The 21723-nt window shown below is 39.3% G+C and overlaps 1 protein-coding gene across 1 annotated transcript in view; it reads right to left on the reverse strand.

Moving 5' to 3' along the window:
* The window catches only part of LOC112562777 (dynein heavy chain 10, axonemal-like), a 51945-nt gene that overhangs the window by 3081 nt on the left and 27141 nt on the right, over positions 1 to 21723 (reverse strand). The window contains 35 exon segments of the mRNA XM_025236254.1: positions 486 to 653; positions 858 to 1033; positions 1285 to 1456; positions 1606 to 1911; positions 2069 to 2269; positions 2416 to 2754; positions 3024 to 3179; positions 3449 to 3552; positions 3750 to 4023; positions 4341 to 4470; positions 4782 to 4870; positions 5287 to 5441; positions 6358 to 6493; positions 6740 to 6887; positions 7035 to 7256; positions 7625 to 7842; positions 8620 to 8756; positions 8935 to 9116; positions 9343 to 9440; positions 10092 to 10325; positions 10425 to 10622; positions 10928 to 11016; positions 12424 to 12574; positions 12806 to 12894; positions 13800 to 14121; positions 14578 to 14742; positions 15068 to 15275; positions 15522 to 15847; positions 17493 to 17645; positions 17961 to 18095; positions 18097 to 18236; positions 19492 to 19696; positions 20185 to 20442; positions 20562 to 20856; positions 21389 to 21507. Of these exon segments, the coding sequence (XP_025092039.1) occupies positions 486 to 653; positions 858 to 1033; positions 1285 to 1456; positions 1606 to 1911; positions 2069 to 2269; positions 2416 to 2754; positions 3024 to 3179; positions 3449 to 3552; positions 3750 to 4023; positions 4341 to 4470; positions 4782 to 4870; positions 5287 to 5441; positions 6358 to 6493; positions 6740 to 6887; positions 7035 to 7256; positions 7625 to 7842; positions 8620 to 8756; positions 8935 to 9116; positions 9343 to 9440; positions 10092 to 10325; positions 10425 to 10622; positions 10928 to 11016; positions 12424 to 12574; positions 12806 to 12894; positions 13800 to 14121; positions 14578 to 14742; positions 15068 to 15275; positions 15522 to 15847; positions 17493 to 17645; positions 17961 to 18095; positions 18097 to 18236; positions 19492 to 19696; positions 20185 to 20442; positions 20562 to 20856; positions 21389 to 21507 (6498 nt within the window).

Below are 21723 nucleotides of genomic sequence, written 5' to 3' on the forward strand. Positions count from 1 at the left end.
CATTTTATTATCATTCTGAAGCCTCTCTTTCACAGAAGCTTAATCACAATTTCATATAAAAAAAAGTAAATTTAATATAGGTATGCAATGGTTAAAAAAAATTGTTTCAGAACAAAACAGTTCTTCCATAAAGCAGTAAACACTTCTTGAGAAAATTTTCAAAATAATATCAAGTCCAGTTGCTGGTTAGTAGTAAGTGCTCAGACCCTAGAGAAGTTGTCAATTCAGAACATCAGGACGAGTTAAAAGAAAATTAGAAAAATTATTGACTTTTCTCCTGCATTATCTAGATCCAAGACTGATATTTATACCTCTTATTGTCATCCAAAAGATGCTGCTTTTTGCCTACTTACAGTGATAGAACATATACATTATATTTATCTACAGTTTACAATTATCAGACAACCTACATCCTGTGATAGTGAGGGATTCAACACTGAGACAAAAGAATAGTTCTACGTGTTCTTAGAAGGCACTTTACGTACTCGTTTAAGAGTTGCAAGAGACTTTCGCATACGGCCAATGAGTGAGTTAAAACGCTCCAGCTCCTGCAGTAACACAACAGTCGTTGGGGAGACATCAAGGCCATATTTCTTTCGAATCTTGTCCAGTTCAAATTCTGCTGGCAACTTGTTCAGCACATCTGTTGCAATCTGGATTTAAAAAATGTTAAATTAAAAATGGTGTTTTTAAATGAATGGCCTTAAATAATAAAAAGCAAGAAGAAATTACTCTTATTTTGTTCATTTGCTCACAATCCCAGCTACACTCATGGAAAGGCGTTCATCAATTTTTTTCCAGTGTATAATTTTAGAAAACACATCACTAACCCTAAACTTAAAAAAAAAATCCATTACCTTGTCGATAAACTCCTCTCTGCTGATGCCAGCCCCACTTTCTCCAGTCTGTGGCTGAAGCTCAACCAGATGGCTCCACATGTCCCGGGCAGCTTGGGTATAGTAGCCAATTTCAGCATTTGGGTGCAAGCCAAATACCTCGGGGGTATTGGCCAGGGGTAATGTTTCAATGTAATCTGAGAGTAAAAGTATGGCAGGCCAAAATCAGAATAATTCTCTGCTTTTCTGCCAAAACTTCATGTAATATTCGTAATTAAAGAATAAAAATCATAAAACCATAGCAAAGGAAGAACAACAGATAGCAAGCAATTTAAAGAAAGAAATAATAATAAATTTTGCAACATAAGCACTGCTAGTGCGCTTCATGGGTCCCTGTTCCATGTTGATATTTGTTTTGCCTTCTACCCAAAACTAAAGCATAACTAACCAACATAATTGTCTCTTGGGCCATCCACAGGAATGCAGTAGTCAACAGTTTCATCACAATAGAAGTGGAAGGGTTGGAAGGTATCAAAGATGAAGTCACCCATGTACTCATTCATGTAGGTCCTCAAGATGCGGCGGTCAAAATCATCTATTGCACGACCTCCATACATCACCTTCACACAGAACAAGTAACTATATCTTCTGCTACAGACTCACTACTCCAGCATTTTCTCAAACAACACAAAGAGATGATACTTTTGATCATGCGCAACTATAGCAGAAAAGACGATGTAATATTTAACTGCAATGTACATAATGCTACCTCTCCAATGAGGTATTTGAGGCTGTTCCATGGAATCTTAGTGTCAGCTTGCTCCTGTGCCTTGGTTAGGTAGGTGTTGAGGATTTGCATGCACACGCGAAAGTCAGACTCATTGAAGTCATATGACACATTCCAGCCGATCTTGCCATACTTGCGGCGCTCTTGTACCACAGCATGGAAAAATGCTAGAACAAAGACAAGTGACGGGAAAGCCTCATGGACACACTCAGCCAGTGCAGTAGAGGGGATCTTGTGGTAGGTGCTACGAAGGTTCAGCTTCAGCCCATTGGGAGGCTCAGTCACCACCTATAAAAAAATAAAAATAAAAGAATGCCACTGAATACACCATCCACAATGGATGGAGGAAAAATTAAGCTTATGTGCAGTCAATAAAACTAATGGCATATTAACATGTGAAGTATCATTGAAAACATGCCAAGACAAAGTTTGATTATCTCCTTACCTTTAGGGAGCGCTGCAGAATGCCAATGGGAAAGTTTGGTGTTGGTTCTGTTGTAAGCCAGAGTCGGAAATCTGGATGGGGTTTGACAAGCTTTTCAAGCTGTTTCTCAAGCTCACGAAGCCAGCGTACCAGCAGATGGCAGTTCTGTAGCATCAGCCATTGGCCACGAGCAATGGCTGTCTCGAGTAGCTGGAGTGCAACCTTTCAAAAAAAAAAATGAAAAAGCAAGGTCACTCTTTTTATTCCTTTTTTGTAGACTGCCTTGATTATGCGGGCATATAGCTTATATTAGAAAACTTATCTGTTATTTTTCTCTCTTTTGCTCTTCTCTAATGCTGGGTATGTACCTTCTCCTGTCCCTGACCCATTGAGAGGAACTTGAGTTTGTTACTTCCAAACTCGATACGCTCTGCCAGCTTCATAAGGTCAGAGGCAGGGTCAGATCCTGGACTAAGAATGAAGACAATTGGCGAGGCTGGTGTGCTCTGGTCAAACACAGACTCAAAGCTGATGATGGGTGGCGTGACATACTTCTCGCCCATTATCTTGGTCACATATTCCATGACAGCCCTGTAGATGCGGTCCACACGGAAGCAGCGAAGAAGCATAAGCCGTTGGAACTGGGACAGAACCTCGTTGTACTGCATGGGGAAAGGTTGTGACTCTGGAGTGTCATGGTCAAACCACTGCAAAGTTAACGGGTAATTTTAGGCATCCACAAAAGTTACAAAACACTGAAAAAAAAAATTACAGCTTTGGAATAGCTGATAATGTGTTCTTCTGTGTTAAAGTACTGGACTGTTTTGCCCATTTAAAAATATTCATAAAAATAAAGAAGATATGGGGAGAAAACTAAGAGAAATAACAATTAGAAATTTCTGAGTGCAGTGAGGTTTGATTGCATTTGGCTTCTTCATTCTTTTAAAATTCATTAGCTATCTTCTTCAACCCTTACTGCTTTCCATGTTTTCTCATTCCGTTCAATGTCATCCAAAAGAGTGCCAAATGTGTTGGAATATTCTGCTGTCAAACGATTGCAGTCCTCCCATCCCTCGTCTGGAATCCAGCCAAATGGCTTACGTCGCTTACTTTTTTCCAGTGCAATGTTTCCCTGAAATAAGTATGCATAAAATAAAGCCTCATATCAAAAGCATAAGTAAAAATAAAAAACTGTAAAGAACATCATAAGAATAGAATTAATCTGTCTAGAACACTATCACATATAAGAAAAACTGCAGACTTGATAAACAGCTTAAGGTTAAGTTTTAAGTTAAGTTTTTTTTTAATTAATCATTGTCTTAACATTACTTAAGTCATTAAAATTTTGTACACCCCCCCCCCCACCATGCAGTCTCTGCTATCAAAATATTCTTCACTGACCTTGATGAAAAAGTCCAGCTCATCCTGTTTCACTTTAGCTTGATCCTGCTCCAGTTTAATGGTGATTTGGAATGAAAACAGCAGTTTATGCTTCTCAAAGATGCCTGGCAAGCAATTAACATAATTTATCAGACATTGTCACTCCTTTCTCACTCTTTTCTCTACTTCCCCACCTCCCACAGTTCTCCACTCTCTCTCTTTCCTGTCATATTAGTAACTTCGTCTGTATTTAGAGACAGCTCCAAACACCCTTCAGTCTTTTTCTGCCAAGGTTACATACTAAGCACCAGCTTTGTCTCACCTGTGCAACCATAGTTATACACATTGTGTGTCAGTGTGTCCATGATATTACGCAGGCGCTTCTGTAGAATTGAATCTGGCATGGACTTCTTCAGGGAGTGCTGGAACACCTCAAGATAGGAGGCCAGAGAATACTGGTACATAGTGTTTACAAGCGACATCTCGGCCAACACAAAGAACAAGATGGCCCCCCGCTTAGCAGCTGGGCGATATCCATCTCGTGTCTTCTCAATGTCTACAGCAGTGGCAGCTCCAAGTGCCAATTTCTCTGACACCTAGGAAATGATTTCAGCATGGATATGAAACAGATTATATGTGCAGTGAACACATAAAGGGGCTAGTCAAGTCTCTAAAATATATACTAAACAAAGGCCACTGGAAAAGGTCTTGCAGTCCTAGAAGCAAATATGGAGTTTAATAAATCCATGTAAATTTTCCCAAGCTGAAGGCCTTATTTTCCCTCATCCCTACCTTTGGGACAATGCAGAAAACCTTAACACCTCCTTTACATCTACACCGGCTGATTCTCGTCTACTAGTTGGTAATATGATTGTCACCAAGGATTGTGGGTAATGAGTTCAGATCTACTTACCTCTGTGGCTTTGGTTTTGGTTTCCTCCAGTGTTGCAACCAGCTCTGTATTGTCCAACATGTTTCCTTGAGATGTGGCAAGCTCTCGCAGCAAGGAATCCTCCAAGTCTTTTAGAAGTCTCTTGTTTACACTGCACTCAAGAGAAATACTCTATTCTTTGATATCATGCATTCTGTCTACAGTATATTCAAGTATAGTGCAAACAAACCATCAGCATGTCCAAACACAAAAATAAGAAAAGAACAGTGCTGTACCAAAAGTACACATAAAATAAATTAACACGCACACACACACACATACAAAATTGTGTAATGAGTCTAGAGTCTGAATCAGGATGACTTGATAAGGTGGTGCTCGATAATCACTGCCAGAGTTTTAAACAGGATAATATACTTTTTTGATCTACACTGTTTCGCATTGTTTACTGATACAACTTCCAACCTGGTTTCCTGAATGAGGGACTCGCGCTGTTCTTCCAGTTCCTTCCTCTCAAACTTGACAATGACACTGAGCAGCTGGTCTTCTAGACCCTGGATTCAACCAACCATTCATTTAGACTTCTGCACTGGGTGTTTTGTTTAACTTAACTCATCCAAGTATCACTTCTTTGTGAAAAGGAATAAAATAATTTGAGTTGAACAATGTGGATGCTCTTTAACACTAATTTCAGTCATGTTGGAAATACCACGCTTTGTGTGGTATGAATTAGAGGATGATATGCTTGGGTGCTTTGTCTTCAACTTGTTGAAAGATTTTCTGCTTCACTTTCTAGAAACAATAATTTCCCCTTGCTGATAGTAGTTTATTTCACTAGGTATTTATTCTTTCTACATGCAGTAAAATTGTCCTTTTCTCCTTCCATTTATGTTTGATTTCCTTTTCAAATATTGTCTTCTTTAAAAAAACATGAAAAAACCCAAAATTAATTTAGAGATGCTCTACTCACTTTTAAGGTGACTGTGTAATTGATGACCATAGACTTGCCAAAGACATTGGGGCCGTACTTTGGGTTGGACAGTTTAGTGTTGAGGTACAGCCGGAAGTTAGGGTCAAAATCTACTTCTTTGTCTCCCAGGACTACAAACTCTCTGCCCTGGCCACCTGAATCATGTTACAGCACTTGAATTTAATCCTCGAATGCACAGAAGGCTATTGAAAATTTTAGCATACTACGGTAGCATGTGGGTATAGGCAGGGACCAGCATGCACACACACACACATGGAGCTGCAACAGTGCTTTGATGTCTGACAAACTTTTACCCTTTCTAGGGTTTATCCAGAGAAAGAGAGATGGGTGGAAGGAGTTGGGTTTTCTGGTCAGCAACCCCATGACCTGGTTTTCCCAGGGAAAGGGAGATGGGTGTGGAGGCACCATGGCAACAGGGGGGATTCTAGATTATTTGGGGGTAACAATAAGAGGGTAAAGCAGGAAGGTGGGAGCATCACCCCACACAGAAGTTTGGAGATCACTTGTGGACATTTTGCCTTTGCTGGCAATATCAACTGGCATACAAGTCCATTCTACCCATGACAGTGTTGACTGTGTTAATTATTGTGGTGAGACTGGGTAAGCAGCCCCCAGCAACCCTGTTACAATACCAAATTACCATACTTAGCAGAGGGGTTAAAGCGCTAGTGTCCTGTGGAGCAACTTTGTGGTGCAGCAAGCTTCCCCCAGTTTACCCAGCTGTCAGGAATGGGTATCTGACTCCATGGAGGGTTGGGGAGGAAAGGCAGTAAGGGAGAAGAGATATCACTACCCTCACAAAAGCTGGCCTCAAGAAAAATGTGTTTCTTCTCACTTCCCAATGACTAAAAGAGCTTGAGAGACAAGCCCTACCTTTCTTATACTTTTAAACTTGAATAGGTTATTTTGCAAACTTTTGAAAAGGGTGGTGTGTGCAGCTGATTAAAAAAACAATTTGCATGTCATAAAAATATAAAAATATAATTGATTTACAAACTAGGTCTCATAAATGGTTAATAAGCAAATGAATAATAGAAAACCTGTACTGACCTTTGATGTTCTTCTCCAGTACATTATCAATCACTGGATCAATATATTCATCAACATCTTGGAACAGGAATGGGAAACCATACTTGATTGCAAGTTCCAACTGCTTAAGGAAATCGGGGTCATTGAAAGTGCACACCTGTTTACAAAGGGAAATGAAATTTTGAAAGGTCTTCTTGTAAAACTGTGTTCTCTGTAGTAGGTTATCACATAAAAATGTATTATCAACTTGTGACAAGCCATCTTTATTGTTAAGTGTTTTGGTGTGAGTTGAAGAACAATTTCTATTCTGAACTTGTGCCTTATATAGACAACAAACGCTGACTCACTGATTGAAACATATCAACTATAATAACAGGTTATTATAGTATATCACCAACATTACCTTCAGATTGTTCTGTTCCTCCTTGTTCTTGATCCACTTCAGGGCCTGCTGCTGTGGATCAATGCACAGTGGAAAGCGAGATGCTCGTGTTGTCAAAATACCGTTCTGGATTGACAACTCATCTGGAGGTAGTCCTTCTGAGGTCCACCTAAACAAAAAGCAAATTCATGCAAATAATGTTTCAAACAAATGCGATCATTTACATTTGCATGCTTATGACTCAACCACTTTTGATCATTCTCAATTTTCTGTACAATAAAAAAGCCTATGTAGTCATGTAGATTATCCCACATACTTGCTTATTTCCACATCATTTGTCAACAGGCTTTCAATGCGGAAGGGGTCAGAGAGTGGCACTTCCCGTTTCCTCAAATCATTGACCCAGTCCTGATACACTAGGTCATTACGAAACTCCCAGCTGAAGGCACCAACATAGCTGAGGAAAGCTGAGCTAACCAGGCAATCTCCAAGCAGCCTCACTCTTGCCTTCTTCAGCTCCTCCAGGTCATTGCTCCAGCTGAAAATGTCACACAAGTTTCCACTTTCTGTTATCCACAGCCGCTCTCCTTTCAACAATTTTAAAAGCATTGAGCTATTTTGATTTAGAGGTTACATTTAAATTACCTAGAGAATTGGACAACTACTGAATCAGGTTTCATAGGCTTCAAAGCATATAACTTTCAACTGCAATTCAGAATAAAACATTCTCAAGCTTCAATTATTATATTTACAGACAATTTGAAATTCTGAAGCAAGGAAATGCACTGAGATATTTGTTTGCTATTTGGTGGGAGGACACTGTTTGCTGAAATCGCATAAAAATATTCCTGCTTTTGAAAAGTTATAATCTAAATCCTTTAGCACACGGCTGTGTAGCAAACCTACCGAATGTTTTCTGACCCCAAGCCAGAGATCAGCTTTCCTGCAGCAATGAGACGCCGCTCCATGATTCTAGCCTCTTCTTCAAGTGCCTGGCGCTCAGCCATTGCCTCTTCATACTTTTTGTTCAGGTCCTGCAGCTCTGCCTCCAAAGCAGAGATCTCTTTGTTGATTTTGTCAAGGTCACGTTTTGCCTGATGATAGGTTCTCTCCAGCTTTGCAACCTGCACAAGCATGGAGGGTTGTCAGCTGCTTTTAAATGAAACCTAGCTGTCTCTTCATGCCTACTCCTAACTTCTCCTGTATTAAATGCAAAAAGAGGACTAGCTCTCATGTCCACTGTCTTTTTGACTTACTAATTAAATTCATTGCAGTGAATCAGTATTCTCTGAATGTATGCGTGCATGCATATGTGTGTATGTAAGCACCTGCATGCATGCCTGCAAGGGGCAATTTTTTAAAATGCAAGATGTTTGGTTTATCAACCACAAAGTAGAAAAAATCATATAAGAAATAAAAGATACCATTGCGTTAGAACAATAAACAAGAAAGGAAAAGTAAAGAAATTCTACAAAGAATGTGGTTTTCTTCCCTCTTAGAATTTTAATGCCAAAACCCATGACCTCTGCTTGGGTGAAATCTAAAGCATCAGTTGCTGAGTACCAACAAGTTGAAGTTGACAATGATTTAGAATGACATTTAATGGGTTTTAAAATTAATTACATTATTTTCATTTTGCCTTATGTTTCATTACAAAAATATGGAAAATCACATATAGGTAAACAGTTTTGATTCACTCAGTATTTACTGTGAAATTAAGTGAACTGGTACTTAGCGGGGCTTAGTGGCAACATTTGATGTTCTCTCCTTTTTTTAAAACAAAAAATTACAATTTCATGAAACAAAGTATCTCAAGCACAAGACAAAATTTTCTCTTTTTCTAGTATGTGGTTGGCCGATCTCAGTCATGAACAATATTAAAATTGTCAGACTACACTTACTTTTTCTCTTTTGGGCTTAATTTCACGTGCCACAGCACAGTAGCCCATTACTGCCTCCACGAACTTTAACAAGCCTGCACCTGCCCGACTGATGGCCTTCATTTCTTCAGGGCTCATATCGATATCTTTGAGAAGGGCTGTCAGACATAAAAGTGAAGCTTTTTGATAACTTTAGCAACTTCCCTGGGCTCTGCGTTTGCAAGTCCAAAATCGCCTATGCAATGTGAGAGCAGATCACTGTACAAAGTGAAAAGTGCTTTTTAACAAAATACTGCTGAACACAATCTTCGAAAAAAAAAAGAGGATTTTGCCTACCTTTAACAGCCTGTGTCTGCTTCTGGCTGATGTTGTCCACATCCATCTCTGTCAGTGACCTGAGAAAGTTGGCTTCAGACATCATGCCCTTAGCTGATTTCCATGAAACCTCACGGATTCCTCTCATGACCACAATACATTCACATACTGTCTGCACTGCCTTTGGCGGCTTGGCAAATGACCTGGACAGAAATATCTGCAAATGACCTCAACACAAATATTTACAAATGATCTATACACAAACATTCATGAATGACACTTGCTTCACAATCTACTGTATTTATATAGTTTAAAAGTGATTGCATAGGCAAAAACAGAATTGAATGTATCTACAAAAAATGCAAAATCTAAATTTTCCTTCAAAATACAGTACCTAAAAAAAACAAAGCAGAAAAAGCAGTTTGTTACCTGATTTCTGTAACATCAGATTTGTCCAGGTCATCGAGAGCAAGTCGAGCAGCTTCAAGTGCAGGGAGGGCTTCAGCCAAGGCATCTTCTGCTTCTTTCTGGATTTTAATTTTTTTTAAAAATGTGTTAAAAGACTTGAGACATAAGTAAATATCAATCTTATAAAGTTATAAAGTAATGGGCAGGCCCTATGGTCAATAGTTCTTGTTTTTTTACTCTAGGACATCTTTGCCACAGCTTTATAACTATGTCTCCAGTGGTAAAACAACATCAGATGATAGACGTTGCTTTATAACTTTGGAAACAAGATACTAGTCCTTGAGTTCCCCATGTTGACCTAGGGCAAAGGACTTACCCTTGCTTCATAACTATGGCCCAAGACTGAAAAGAATATAATTATTTAGTTTTACTAAGATTTCCCCAAAATCTTTGCAATCAATCTTTCCTGGAAAAATAGTTTTTTTAGTATTTCAGTATTTCTTCCCATTTTTTTCTGTCTCTTCACTGAGAAAACACTTGTTCTTTTATTTTTAATCTTCCTCTTAGAAAATTTTTGGTCAGAAGTTGCAGGACTGAATGATAGATGTTGAGTGAGTATTCTGGGTTGAGGCATGGATCAAGCTACAAACTCAGAACTTTCATATCTTCTCTCAAAATGAAATAAAGATATTTTATAGATTCAAGTAGAGGTAATCTGCATATAAACCAACATATTTCATCTTTTTATAGGATAAGCATGCATCCCTCACCTTTTCATGGACAATAACAACACTTTGCTCTTCAATCTCTTTGCCTTTGGCCTCAGCAACCACCTTTTTCTCTGAAGCCTGTTTGGTGCCACTTGCTATCTCTTCCAGTAATGCCTCACATGCTGCCGTCTTCTCTGTGACAGCCACTTTCTGCACGGCCAGCCTCTCATTTAGCACTGCCAACATCTCACTAGCATCTGCTATCTTTTGCAAGCCTCCCGCCAAACGGTCACACTGAAAAAGAAGCAGTAATGAATATAATCTGTCTGACAGACAGACACTTTTCAGTGGTCCAAGTCTGTGAATTTCATGAGTATTAGGACCGAGGCTTACTTGTGCCTGAATGTACTTGTCCTTCTCATCCAGGAGCTTCAGATAAGAGTTGATGAAATCAAGGTAATTTTTGGGAGTGACGTAGTTGTTGCGACGAAGTCTCTGCAAAAACTTCTTACTGTAGACTCCTACACTCAGGTGCACCAGAACAATGTGACTAACAATGTCCTCCCTCTTGGTTTCTGGTATCAATGTGTTCTACAGGAAATGAACACAAACAAAAATTTAGTCCATAGACTTTTAGCTTTTATTGTACAATCCTTTCACAAATTTAGTTCAAAGGACTTTTTTGTATTCTATGATCTGTTTTATTAAATTGCTGTAAGTTCTGTCTTCTTCCCTCCTTCTCCTCTCTCTCATGCTCACTCACTTGCACAGGCAGATCAATCCTATACATTTACATGTAAAATCACATGCATACAGAGATGCTATCTTTTTCTTTTTTATTCCAAACCACTTAATCTGCATGCACTTTTGCAGTGTAAGCAATACACAATGCTTACATCAGGGGAGATGAACACACTGGCCACAGCATACAATGCCTGTTCTGGCCACGGGAAGTACCAATCAATACTGGCATTGTTCACAGTTCCTGGCAGAAAACACAAGTGGTTAAGAAAAATAGTGTACACTGTTCACAGTTCCAAGCAGAACACAAGTGGTTACAGGAAAAACAAACTCTAAGGATCTTAGTTTTAGGCCCTTTTTTTTTAATGTAATCAACACTGCTTTCTGGTGGCCACCTGGCGGGTTGGTCATGCAAGAACAACAAAAAGATCGTATTGGCTGTACAACTGTAGGTTTTATTTTTCATGCTTCACTTGGTGGCTGGTCTGCCTTCCACTCCACTCTCTCTCAAAACCCAAAAGCCCATTTCAACTTAAAACCTGCATTACTTATCCCATCCCCATCAAATGTTCCAGAAGCCAATACCCCCCCTTCCCTCTGCCTCCATGACAGCAGGGAAGTCCAAGGCTAGGCTTTATGGCCTTGCCAAGTTTGTGTCCATGTGTGGGGTGTGATTGTGTGTGAACGTATGCAGGTGGTGGCAATGAGTGCAATGACATGCATGCAAGTGTGTATGTGTACATGTGTGATTGTCCTAATGGTACATGTACTTGTGTAGTTGTTCTAATGGGTACAACCCTCCTCCTGCCTCTGCTGGGTCATGACCCTCCAAAATAGGTCAATATAGACTTAAGACATAACAATAGGGCAAGCAGGCACTAGCGGGACAGTTCAAAGTTGGCTATTACACATGCAGCAGGTGAAGGAAGCCTTGGGAGTGGGGGGCAAGCTGTTTTACACTGAGCCAGCAACTAAGGCTTTATCACGGCAAGCCCTGTAAACAGATGCCACATGCAGAGAAAGAACAGTGTGCCCAAGATGAGAGCTGAACCGAGGACAGACAACCTTCACTATATTGGTGACAGGCACTATAACTGTTGTGCCACTGGACCACCTCAAGGTCGTTCTGTTACTTATTACCCTCTTCAAAAATCAAGAAAGCCCTAACAGTACACTACGAGAGTGCTACATTAACATTATGATGAGTCTGTAGTTGTTTAATGTCTCTGAATTTATTTTAACTGTGGAATCTAAGCGTTAACCATTGCCACTTATTTCAGATGTGTGTGACGTTTAGTCAAATAAACCTTCATATTATTTCAAGTTATTACATTATAAAGCCACGTGTGTCCACATGTAAGTGTGCATGTGCATGCTTGAGTTGTTTGTAAAGCATTGCTGTAAAATGGTATAATTCACTATACTAAATCCCTTAATTATTGTCATCATCGTCATCATCATCATCAGAATCACTATACCATTATCAAGAACTTTATCTTCAAGATTATATGCCTGACAGATGGGCACAAAAGTTGTTCATTCTCCAAAGATCTTTAAAGAGCTGGTTAAGTGCTTGTGACGCTTGTCTAGTTTTACACACTCATCACTAAATTAGAATATCAGTTTTATGGCACTGCTCCTCCCTCTTTACCTGGGAAGTTCCTGCATCGTGTGCGAAGTGTATCTCCTACAGGAGACATCGCCAAGACAATATGAAGGTTGTTGGCACACTTGTTGACAAAGAACTGCCAGATGCTTTCACGAGCATGCGCGTATCCAGCTGCCATGGCCTCATTGCGCACCTACACAGCATGAAATGGACTGAACATTTTTGAACATTTATAAATGTTTTTAATAAGCAAATAATAAAAAATGTTTTCTATGAATGATAACATAAAATTATACTTTACAAAGAAATGCTAACAATAATTTTTTAATCATGCCAAGAAAAACACAGATAGTCTTAGCAGATCAAGGTCTTTGTTATTGTCAAAAAACATGCTATATCTCTTACCACTTTTCTGTATACCTACCTGCCCAATAATAGCTTCCTTTTCATCATCTGCATACAGAGCAGGTACCATTCCAGAGGTGAGCATGTTGTTGATAAGCTCCAGGAAACCTGCCATGACCATCATCAGAATAATGTCATCATGACCATGGTTGATAGAAATAATTACCATCTAAAATAAATTTCTCAAGAACCAAAAGTGAAGAGATGTCTTTTTTAAAATCTGTTTCACTTCTAAGTCTTAAAACAAATTCTTGCAGTGACCAAAATTTCTAGGACATTGCAACCACAAGAGCTAGTTTCCTAAGCAGTTGCTGAGATGAGCACTACTGAACTTAGATTTCTCTTGTCGAGCATATCACATAATAAGCCAGGTGTTCTCTCCTACAAGCTGCATCCTGAGCAATAGGTATCATGCCAGAATCTCTCTCTCATGCTGCAACTAGCAACAAACAACTGATCAATATGTCTTTCTGAAACCTGCTTAATCCAAATTGTCCGAGGGAGTCTAGGTTTACTGTTTTTCTTCTGCCTTACTTAAGCCAAGGATTATATACAGACTTAACTTCTGGAAGACAAATTTTCCAGGTAAGCTCCTATAGTAAGAGGTTTCTGGTTTCACTTTTAGAGCAATAACTGAAGTTTGAAATTTCAAGTTCTATGGCCTACTGTGTTTTGGGGTTATTGGCTCTGAGCTGGGGAAGTTGGGTGGGGAAGTGGAGGTCAACATTAGAAAAAAAATTAAGTATGCAACAAAATTATGGTAGGTAAACCTTGAAAATGTTAGTAACATCCATCCTTAACTTGGTGTGTTTCTAGATACTGGTATTCAAAGGTTCACTGACAGCCTATCACTTTGTGGAAGGCTAATTTGGCCTCAGCTGACTGTCAGCAGTCCTGTTTATGTCCATGCTCAAAATGCTTTCATAAGGAAACATAAGATTGTTGGCCTCTTCATATGTTGTGAAAGAAATGTTACTTTAATTTTTTTTAAATTTAGTTTAATGATTGCTAACCTTCTTCCACCACATGCTGGTCAGTGAAAAGGAATACGGTCTTCTTGTTCTCCATACCAAGTTTGTTGTACAGCACCTTCAGGTCGTCACGGAATGAATTCTCACTGTAGCCTCGACTCAGCGTGATTTCAAACACGTCACAGCCTGCCGCGTATGAGGCCAGGCGACAGAGGGATTGTTTTCCAGATCCACCAACCCCAACCAGTAGGGCATGGCCACGGTCCATGCGCAGTACTCGGTGCACCCGAGTAAGGTGTTCCAGAGCATCATCAAACAGAACTAGTTTCATGGGGGTGTTGCTCTCATTGTAGTCTTCCAAAATCTATTGCACAACAATTATTTTGAAGCAACTTCACCAACTGCTTAAGTGAGTGTAAGTATAATAATATGAATAATAGTTCATTTAAAACATGCCTATCTCTCACTTTGGAAGCACCAATACAAGAGCAAACAATATCTATAGACACAGAAGAAGGGAAGAAGGCTAAAGCAAGGATACAAAAAATAACAGAGAATTAGAAGATAATAAAGAGGATAAAGAAAATCATACAGAAGACATAGAAGCATGCAGGATATTGGCAGGGGAGGAGGGGAATAGGGAAGCAGGGATGAGGAATATTTATTGCATACCAGTTACAAGATAAACTAGTGGAAAAAACGTGTTTTTAAAACCTGACTGAAGAAACATTTTCAAACCTGACTATAAAGCATATTTTATCAGCAGGATAAGATCCACATTAGGGGAAAGTGAAGAGCAAAGCCTGGGCTAGAGCATTACCTCTTGAAAGAGGGCTTTACAAGCTTCATAATCCTGGATGTCCTCATATAGTCGAGGCTCTCCTTCCTCCAGAGCCGTTCGATAGTCTCCAAACAAGACAGGGTCACGCTCCACATACTCTGTGTACTGCTTGAAGTTCTCTTCCAGCAAACCATTCAGCTTTTTCTAAAGAGAACAGAAGTTGAAAATGACCTATCTGCCTTAGTCTAAACATTAACTCTCATATTGCACCCTGTTGTGTCTAGATTCTAGAAAAATCAACATAAAACAGTTTGGATGCTTCAACCTTTACCTTATCCTTAGGCCTTCACAGCATATTAACTACAAACTCTTCTAGCATGTGTTTTTTGTTTTGGGTGGGGGAGGTTATTGATATAATGATTTTTTACTTTTGTTCTTCAAAGCAAAGTAATTCTCCTTTAAAATTCTCTTCAAGTTATTCATATCTTGGAGTACAAAAAGTGACTAAGACTGTTGAAATGAGACTCACACTGATCATGTCTTTGTCTGTGTCAATGATAAGCCGATCACTAAACACTCTCAGACACTCATTTCGCCATAAACGAAGGAAATGTTCAGGTTTCTTGAAGCGATCTGGAGTTGACAGACAAAGTCCACTGTAGATACGTGACAAGTCTCTAAGGTTGAAGATGTAGTGGAACTTTGATGGTGTTGGAGGCAGATCTTTCACTATCATACTGAAAATAAAAAAATAGGGTTTTACTTTCATGATTAAAAAAGACATGGATAATATCTTCAATAATTATAATAATTATACAAATCAACAGTATTATTTATTTTAAACAGCCTTCAAGCACATTTGTCCCCATAAGCAAAGCTCCAACCAACAATGACACAAAATAGGTTTTTTTTTCAAGAACTCAAAACTTCTAATAAATTTTCTGGCAGACACACATACTGTCACATCTAAAGCTTGTACCTACTTGTACAGATCCATGGTCATCTTGGTGATAGTGGAGGCCAGGCTCTGAATCTCTGAAGGGAATGGGTTCAGATGGCCACAAATGATGGAGTTGTAGATTTTGAAGAGTGACTCATTGTCTGGGAAGGTCATGTTGAAGACAGAGAAGAGCGAGACAAAGCGGGGATCTGTCTCGTTGCGACCACCACCAGCTTTACCCATGGCTGCAATGTAGCCAATGTCCCTCATGTTCTTCCAGTTGAGGTCCTTCCCACGATCATACAAGCCCCCACGCTCCAAAAGCAGTTTCAGCAGGGCAATGGGCTGTTGAGTGCCGTATGTGTCCACCTGAACAACAAAGAATATTTTAAGTGCACAAAAGAAAGGAGGTATGCACTTTAAAGTGTTATCCTTTTAGCAATAACAGCATGATGTGCAATTGTTTCGATATTTTGTTATTTTTATGTTTAAGAAGACCTTACAACTCAAAGAACTCATTTATTCATTCATCCTTTGACTGGCAACAGTTGTTGGGAGGAGCACATGGATAGACATGGCAGCTGACAAGGCCTGCCACTCACACCTGTTTTGGGTGATGGTGAACAAGTCTTGTACAGGACAACCAATCCACTACTTTATATTCGTAAGTCAGTTCTTCCTCACCACAGCATCAACCATGTCTTTTAAGGCATCTTGGAGGACTGTCTTCAACAAAGTATTGTGCTGAGTCACATTGCCAAACCAAACCAGTTTTACACTGTTGTAAGTAGGGATGTAAGTGGTGTCCTATGAGTGATTACTGAGTCCAAAATTTTGTTCTAAGGAGCAATGTTCAATGCAATATGCTCCTTCCTGAAATGTGGGTCAACACATCTCTTCTGTTCTTGAGATAAATGCCTACAAAAATTCCCCATGCTGAAAAAGGTCAAAGTTTTTGTAGTGAGTTGTGGTAGGTCCTGTATTGTTTTGTGTACAAGTGGTGTCTTGTGTGCGTCATTTGTTCCACATCACTTGGAGCAGGGGGGAAGGAGGGGGGAACATCATACATAAGAGAAAGGCATTGTTCTAAAATTGGCCAAGTGAGCAGGGAAAACAATGGTCTTCTCTGCCGTCTTCTTTATGACTCTCTCAGTGACATTCCTCTGAATTTGTGCTCTTTGATTTCATTTCATCTGCAAATCTCTTCATCCTCATCTTCATCTGCGGGGACAGGTTGAGCATTGTGTCATGTTGTGTGCACTATGCTGTGCATATGCAAGGTAAGTGTACGTTCATCCTATTACAGTTGTAAGATATCATGCTTGTAAAAAGATATGCCTCATCAACATTTGGTCCCAGCTCTCCCACTGAGGCGTGACATACAGATATACCTATACATCCTGATGTCTGTATTTTTAATCTCTTTCTGTGCATGATGATGCTAATAGGTAAGTCAGTCAAGAACAGAAGGGTAGTACTATTTATCCAGATCTGAGATAATATTATCTTGCCCTTAGTTTTGCCTATCACTAGAAAAAATTTGGTACCTATTTTGTGCATGAATAAATGGCTAGTTCGGTCAACTGAGTTATCAAATCCATCTCAACATGGTTCTTACTGGACCTGGATCTATGCTTGATTCAATCCAAAAAGCTAACTGAAAAACAAAGTTGATATTTGTCTGTATACCAACCAAGACACCAGGTGTCTTGCAGGAGAAAATTTTTTAAATTTATGACCTTGTTGTGTTGTGGTAACAAAAGAGACACTGCACAGAGAGAAGTACAATTTTATTCGGTTTTATTAAAGTCTTATGCTCAATAGAGAATATAATAGAAAAAAGTTATGTTTTAGAATTTCATATTTTTATGGATTTTCCTATGGCATTTGTCTACATATCTAGTGTTATACAAGCAGGTGTGTACTTCTAGAAAAGCACCTGAAATATATATATAAAGTGCCTGCTGAATCTATCAGTGTCTGAAGCATTAACAAAAAAGAATGAAGACCCCACCTGTGGCATGTTCATGTCATCAACAAAGATAAGAAGACGTTTGCCAGGTGGAGGACCATATGTGTCCTTTGTGCGCTTCTCCACGTTGGCTTCAAGGTTGCGCTGCACATCAAGGGAGGTTGTGCGGCTGGAGAAGTTCATGTTCAGCAGAAGCTGTGAAGTGAAGCATAACAGCAGATTAGTGTGATGCAAAATAACTTGATTGTAATCACCTTGATTTCAATCACCTACCACAATTATTCATGTTACAAATAACTCTATAGCCATTACTTTTGATATCCTGAAAAAGTAACTAATTAAATGATAAAATTTATAGGGAAATAATTTATTTGGACATGAAACATATGAAGAGAATGAAACTGGTGTGTAGGAAAGAAGTTTTACAAGGAAGGTTATTTAGATGAGAAGGCATCAAGCGTATGATGTTTGCTGATGCAAGAGAGAAGGGAAACTCTCATGTACACTTACATGAGACTCCTGATCCACTGTTCGCAAAAAGGCAGCAATGGTTGCTGTCTTGGATGTGCCTGTCTCTCCAATAAGTACAACAGGACGCTTGATGCCAACCATTAGCTGCAGAAGCCATGTGGCCCGCACAGTGTCCTACAGTTGGTACCAGGATCTCGTAGAACTTGGACTCTGGATTGTGGATGTACTTTGGAACCAACTTGGACCAGGGAATCCATTTACGTTCTTCTCCATTCCAGAAGAATTCATACAGTGATGAAAACCCAGGTAACTCACCTACAAAATGGAAAACTATGACATATAATTTTTTTTCAAATAAAGTTAAAGTAATTTTCTTAGGTCTTGAATAATCTTTGGCTGCAAGAGTCATTAATGCTACATTGTTTCTATGTTTTCATTAGAAAAATAAATAGATTAAGACCCACATCATATAATTTCAAAACTGCTTGCAGTTTGACCTCTCACACCTCTGTGGAATATGAATACATTTAGCACTACTCTCATATAGACACTTCACAGTATGATAATACACTCATCTATAAACCTTGATGCTACCATCTCCATGATAACATTTTATAGATATTTACCAGAATCTTCTCAATAAATGGTCCTCATGCAAGTGTCACAGCGTGAATGTAAAGGTACTGAAGTCTAATCAGTGAAGTACAAAGGGGTGAAAAGAAAAAATGGCAATGAAGAAGTAAATCATGTCATGCGTGGATGCACCATGGATAAAAGTAGAAGCCTGACATTCATGCAGCAAGACAAGGCCTTCTTTATATTAAAAAAATAAATGCACAGTGCAGTGCTGTCAGTATCTTTTTTTTTTTAATGTCACTAAAAGGCAGCATCTAGGGACAAAACTGTTTATTTCCTTTGAAATGTGCACTGATAAGATTGCTCATCTCCATAACTACACCTTAACAAACAAGAACAAAGCAGGATCAAATAACACAGTGAATATGTAGCCTGAATGTGAATGCACATCCCATCTCACCAAAAATCTGTTTTTTCTTCTTGTGTCGTATGGCAGCTGAACTGGACATCACTAATGTGAAACAGGATAAAGAGACAAGCAAGAAGACATGATGGAGGCTGGTTCATTAACTCCTTTCTTGCAGTCATATTCATGATATGTTCTGATATTAATTTTGTCAATTCTATGTTCTCAATTTAGTCAAGAAAATGAAATCCATGTTATGCAGATGAAAACTTTTTAAACATTACTGTTTCCACTACATATATATATATATCATTATCATATTCTGTGTATCTCTGTGTGCATGCCCACATCCATGCATTGACATTTGCATGTTTAGTGGCATGTCTACATATTTCCAGTCTGTTATTAACTCATCCTCACTGAGCTTAAAGGGATTGTAAAGGCAAAATAAAGCTGCTTAGAATCTTGTAAAGAGTAGGATCCACTTGAATCCTTGAGTATCCCTTTAAGTACTACAAATGGTTTCATCATGATGAGCTTTGATCTTTCATGGTGTAGCAGCGAGCACAGAAATGATTGAACACACACCTGGCCCAGCCATTGCATTTTCATCCTGCACCATGTTGGCAGAGGCTAGGTACTTGACATATGTGTCAAACTTGACACGTCCGTCCTCAAGTAATGCACCACCAACGGACCAGTAAAGTGCCTGCAGGAAGTATGCCTCCAATTCTGCAGGTTCCGACAGCTCCCGAGTCAGAAGGGCATTCAGCATCATGGTCAGCTGAGTCACCTGATGAAGAAAACCATATCCCTCTCACATATGAATGATTAACAACTGCAGACACAGATTTTAAAAGAAAATATATCCCCTAATAGCCAAAACGAGCAACATTTGTATAAAAAGTTCCCCAACGCAGAAATCCTAACCTGCCTTACAATAATGCCATCAAAACTGGTCATGTCATTGTTGATTGTAGATTGTGTGTAGCTTCGGAACTGTTAGAATTAAGCCTGTACAATTACAAATTTTGACTCTCTTAAAAAAAGAACACCAGTAATAATACCACTAACTCCACTCAATTATGCAGATGGCCCTAAAACAATCAATTGAAGAACCATTCAGTCCGTATGGAAATTATTTTTTTCTTAATAAGTCATTTGTTCTTATTTTAAACTTTTACATACAACTACCTCTTTAAGATCAAACAGAAAAAAATAGGACAGCTGCATTTAATATTGTTCAGACCACAGCTGCATGAAAACTAGCAAACTACCTACCATGTTCAGGTTGGTCAGGGGAATGATGGTTTTCATCTTCTCGCCTTGCCGGCCATCTTGAATGCCCTCCACCACCATGTCAATAAGTGATGGTACATACTTGTCGTACAGGCGGCCAAGATCTTCCTTCTCTGACTTGTTGCTACGCTGGTTGAGCCACTTTTGCCAGTAGGGTTTGTAGCCCAGGTTTTTGGGGTCCACATACACCATGCCACAGCGAGAGATGGTAGCTGGGGACGCATATTGTAGATCAAACACCTGAAAGATGTGTTAAAGTTTTTGGTATTAAAATTGTCAATTGAGCCCAATACATTTTCTGTCAATCTTTTGTAAGAACTTTTGCATAATTTCCTAGATGGTAAAAGTCTGATGCACACCTCAAACAACATTGCACAGTGTTTCTGCAGACGGATCCGCTCGCCGTTGGCCAGTGTCAGGAGTTTATTGTCATCCATGACAGAGTTCATGTTTTCTACCCACAGGGCATCCACATCACCATCATAAAGGATGTACTTGCGCTCATTTTTGTCTGTTGGCTTATTAATGTCTCGGAAAATGTTAGACAGCAGGCCATCTGTCCAGTCACGAGTGGCTGGGTCTAAAATCCCATACAGTTCAATTACACTGCGATCTTTTGGGTTGATGACATACAATCTGGTTGTAGTGCCAAGCCTGTTAAATGAGAAGAAGATAGATAATGAATAATAAGCTCAATCTGTTCCCCAGCAATTAATCTGTCAAAGTCTTCTCTATAGTTGTGACATGAAAATACAAGTCAAACCATAACACTCATGGAAAATTCCATTTCACTTGCTGATAAAGTTAGAGTTGAGACATTTATGAAAAAGACACTGACACTGTATGCAAAATATTTTATAAGCAACCTTATATAGCTTTAATAGCCTTGAACAGCTTTACTTTACATTTTCTGTCATGTTAAATAGCATAATAAGTACACATAAGGATGGTCTTATGGCTGTTAACCATGTACACTTTAGAGGTGTTGATGAATCAGGTAAACCCAAACAGAAGTGTTTGGAAGGAAGGAGGTCTAGAAGAGGCACTTTGCCTGAGCTTGTGTTACAAGATGTTGATGGCCTGATTCAAAATGTCTGTAACAGGCTGAGACAGTGATGCCAGTACCCATGAACAGCCGTATGTGTAGGTGCAAGAGAATGAAATGGCAGTTCTCGTGAGAACTCACTTGGTCTGTGCCTGGCACAAAGTGTTGATGACAACGGACTTTCCGCCACCAGTAGGACCAACAATCATCGTTGTGTGCCTGGTCAGCATGGTCTCATACATCTGGACCACCTTGTCCACCTTTGGATATAGGTAAGGGAAAAAATATATGGTTAGGAAAAGGAGGATGGAAGCAATCTGGACCGACTTATGCAAAATATCATTCAGAGTATGATTTCAAAGGTAAGGATAACATTTGAGGTGCTTTGCTATCAGCCTAAGCCAGAGAAGGGAATAGGGATCATGGTTGACGAGAACTCGACACACATATGATGGCTCTCATAAAAAGAAAAAGCT

This window comes from Pomacea canaliculata, linkage group LG4 (genome assembly GCF_003073045.1).
Source record: "Pomacea canaliculata isolate SZHN2017 linkage group LG4, ASM307304v1, whole genome shotgun sequence".
In the NCBI taxonomy this organism is placed as follows: Eukaryota; Metazoa; Mollusca; class Gastropoda; order Architaenioglossa; family Ampullariidae; genus Pomacea; species Pomacea canaliculata.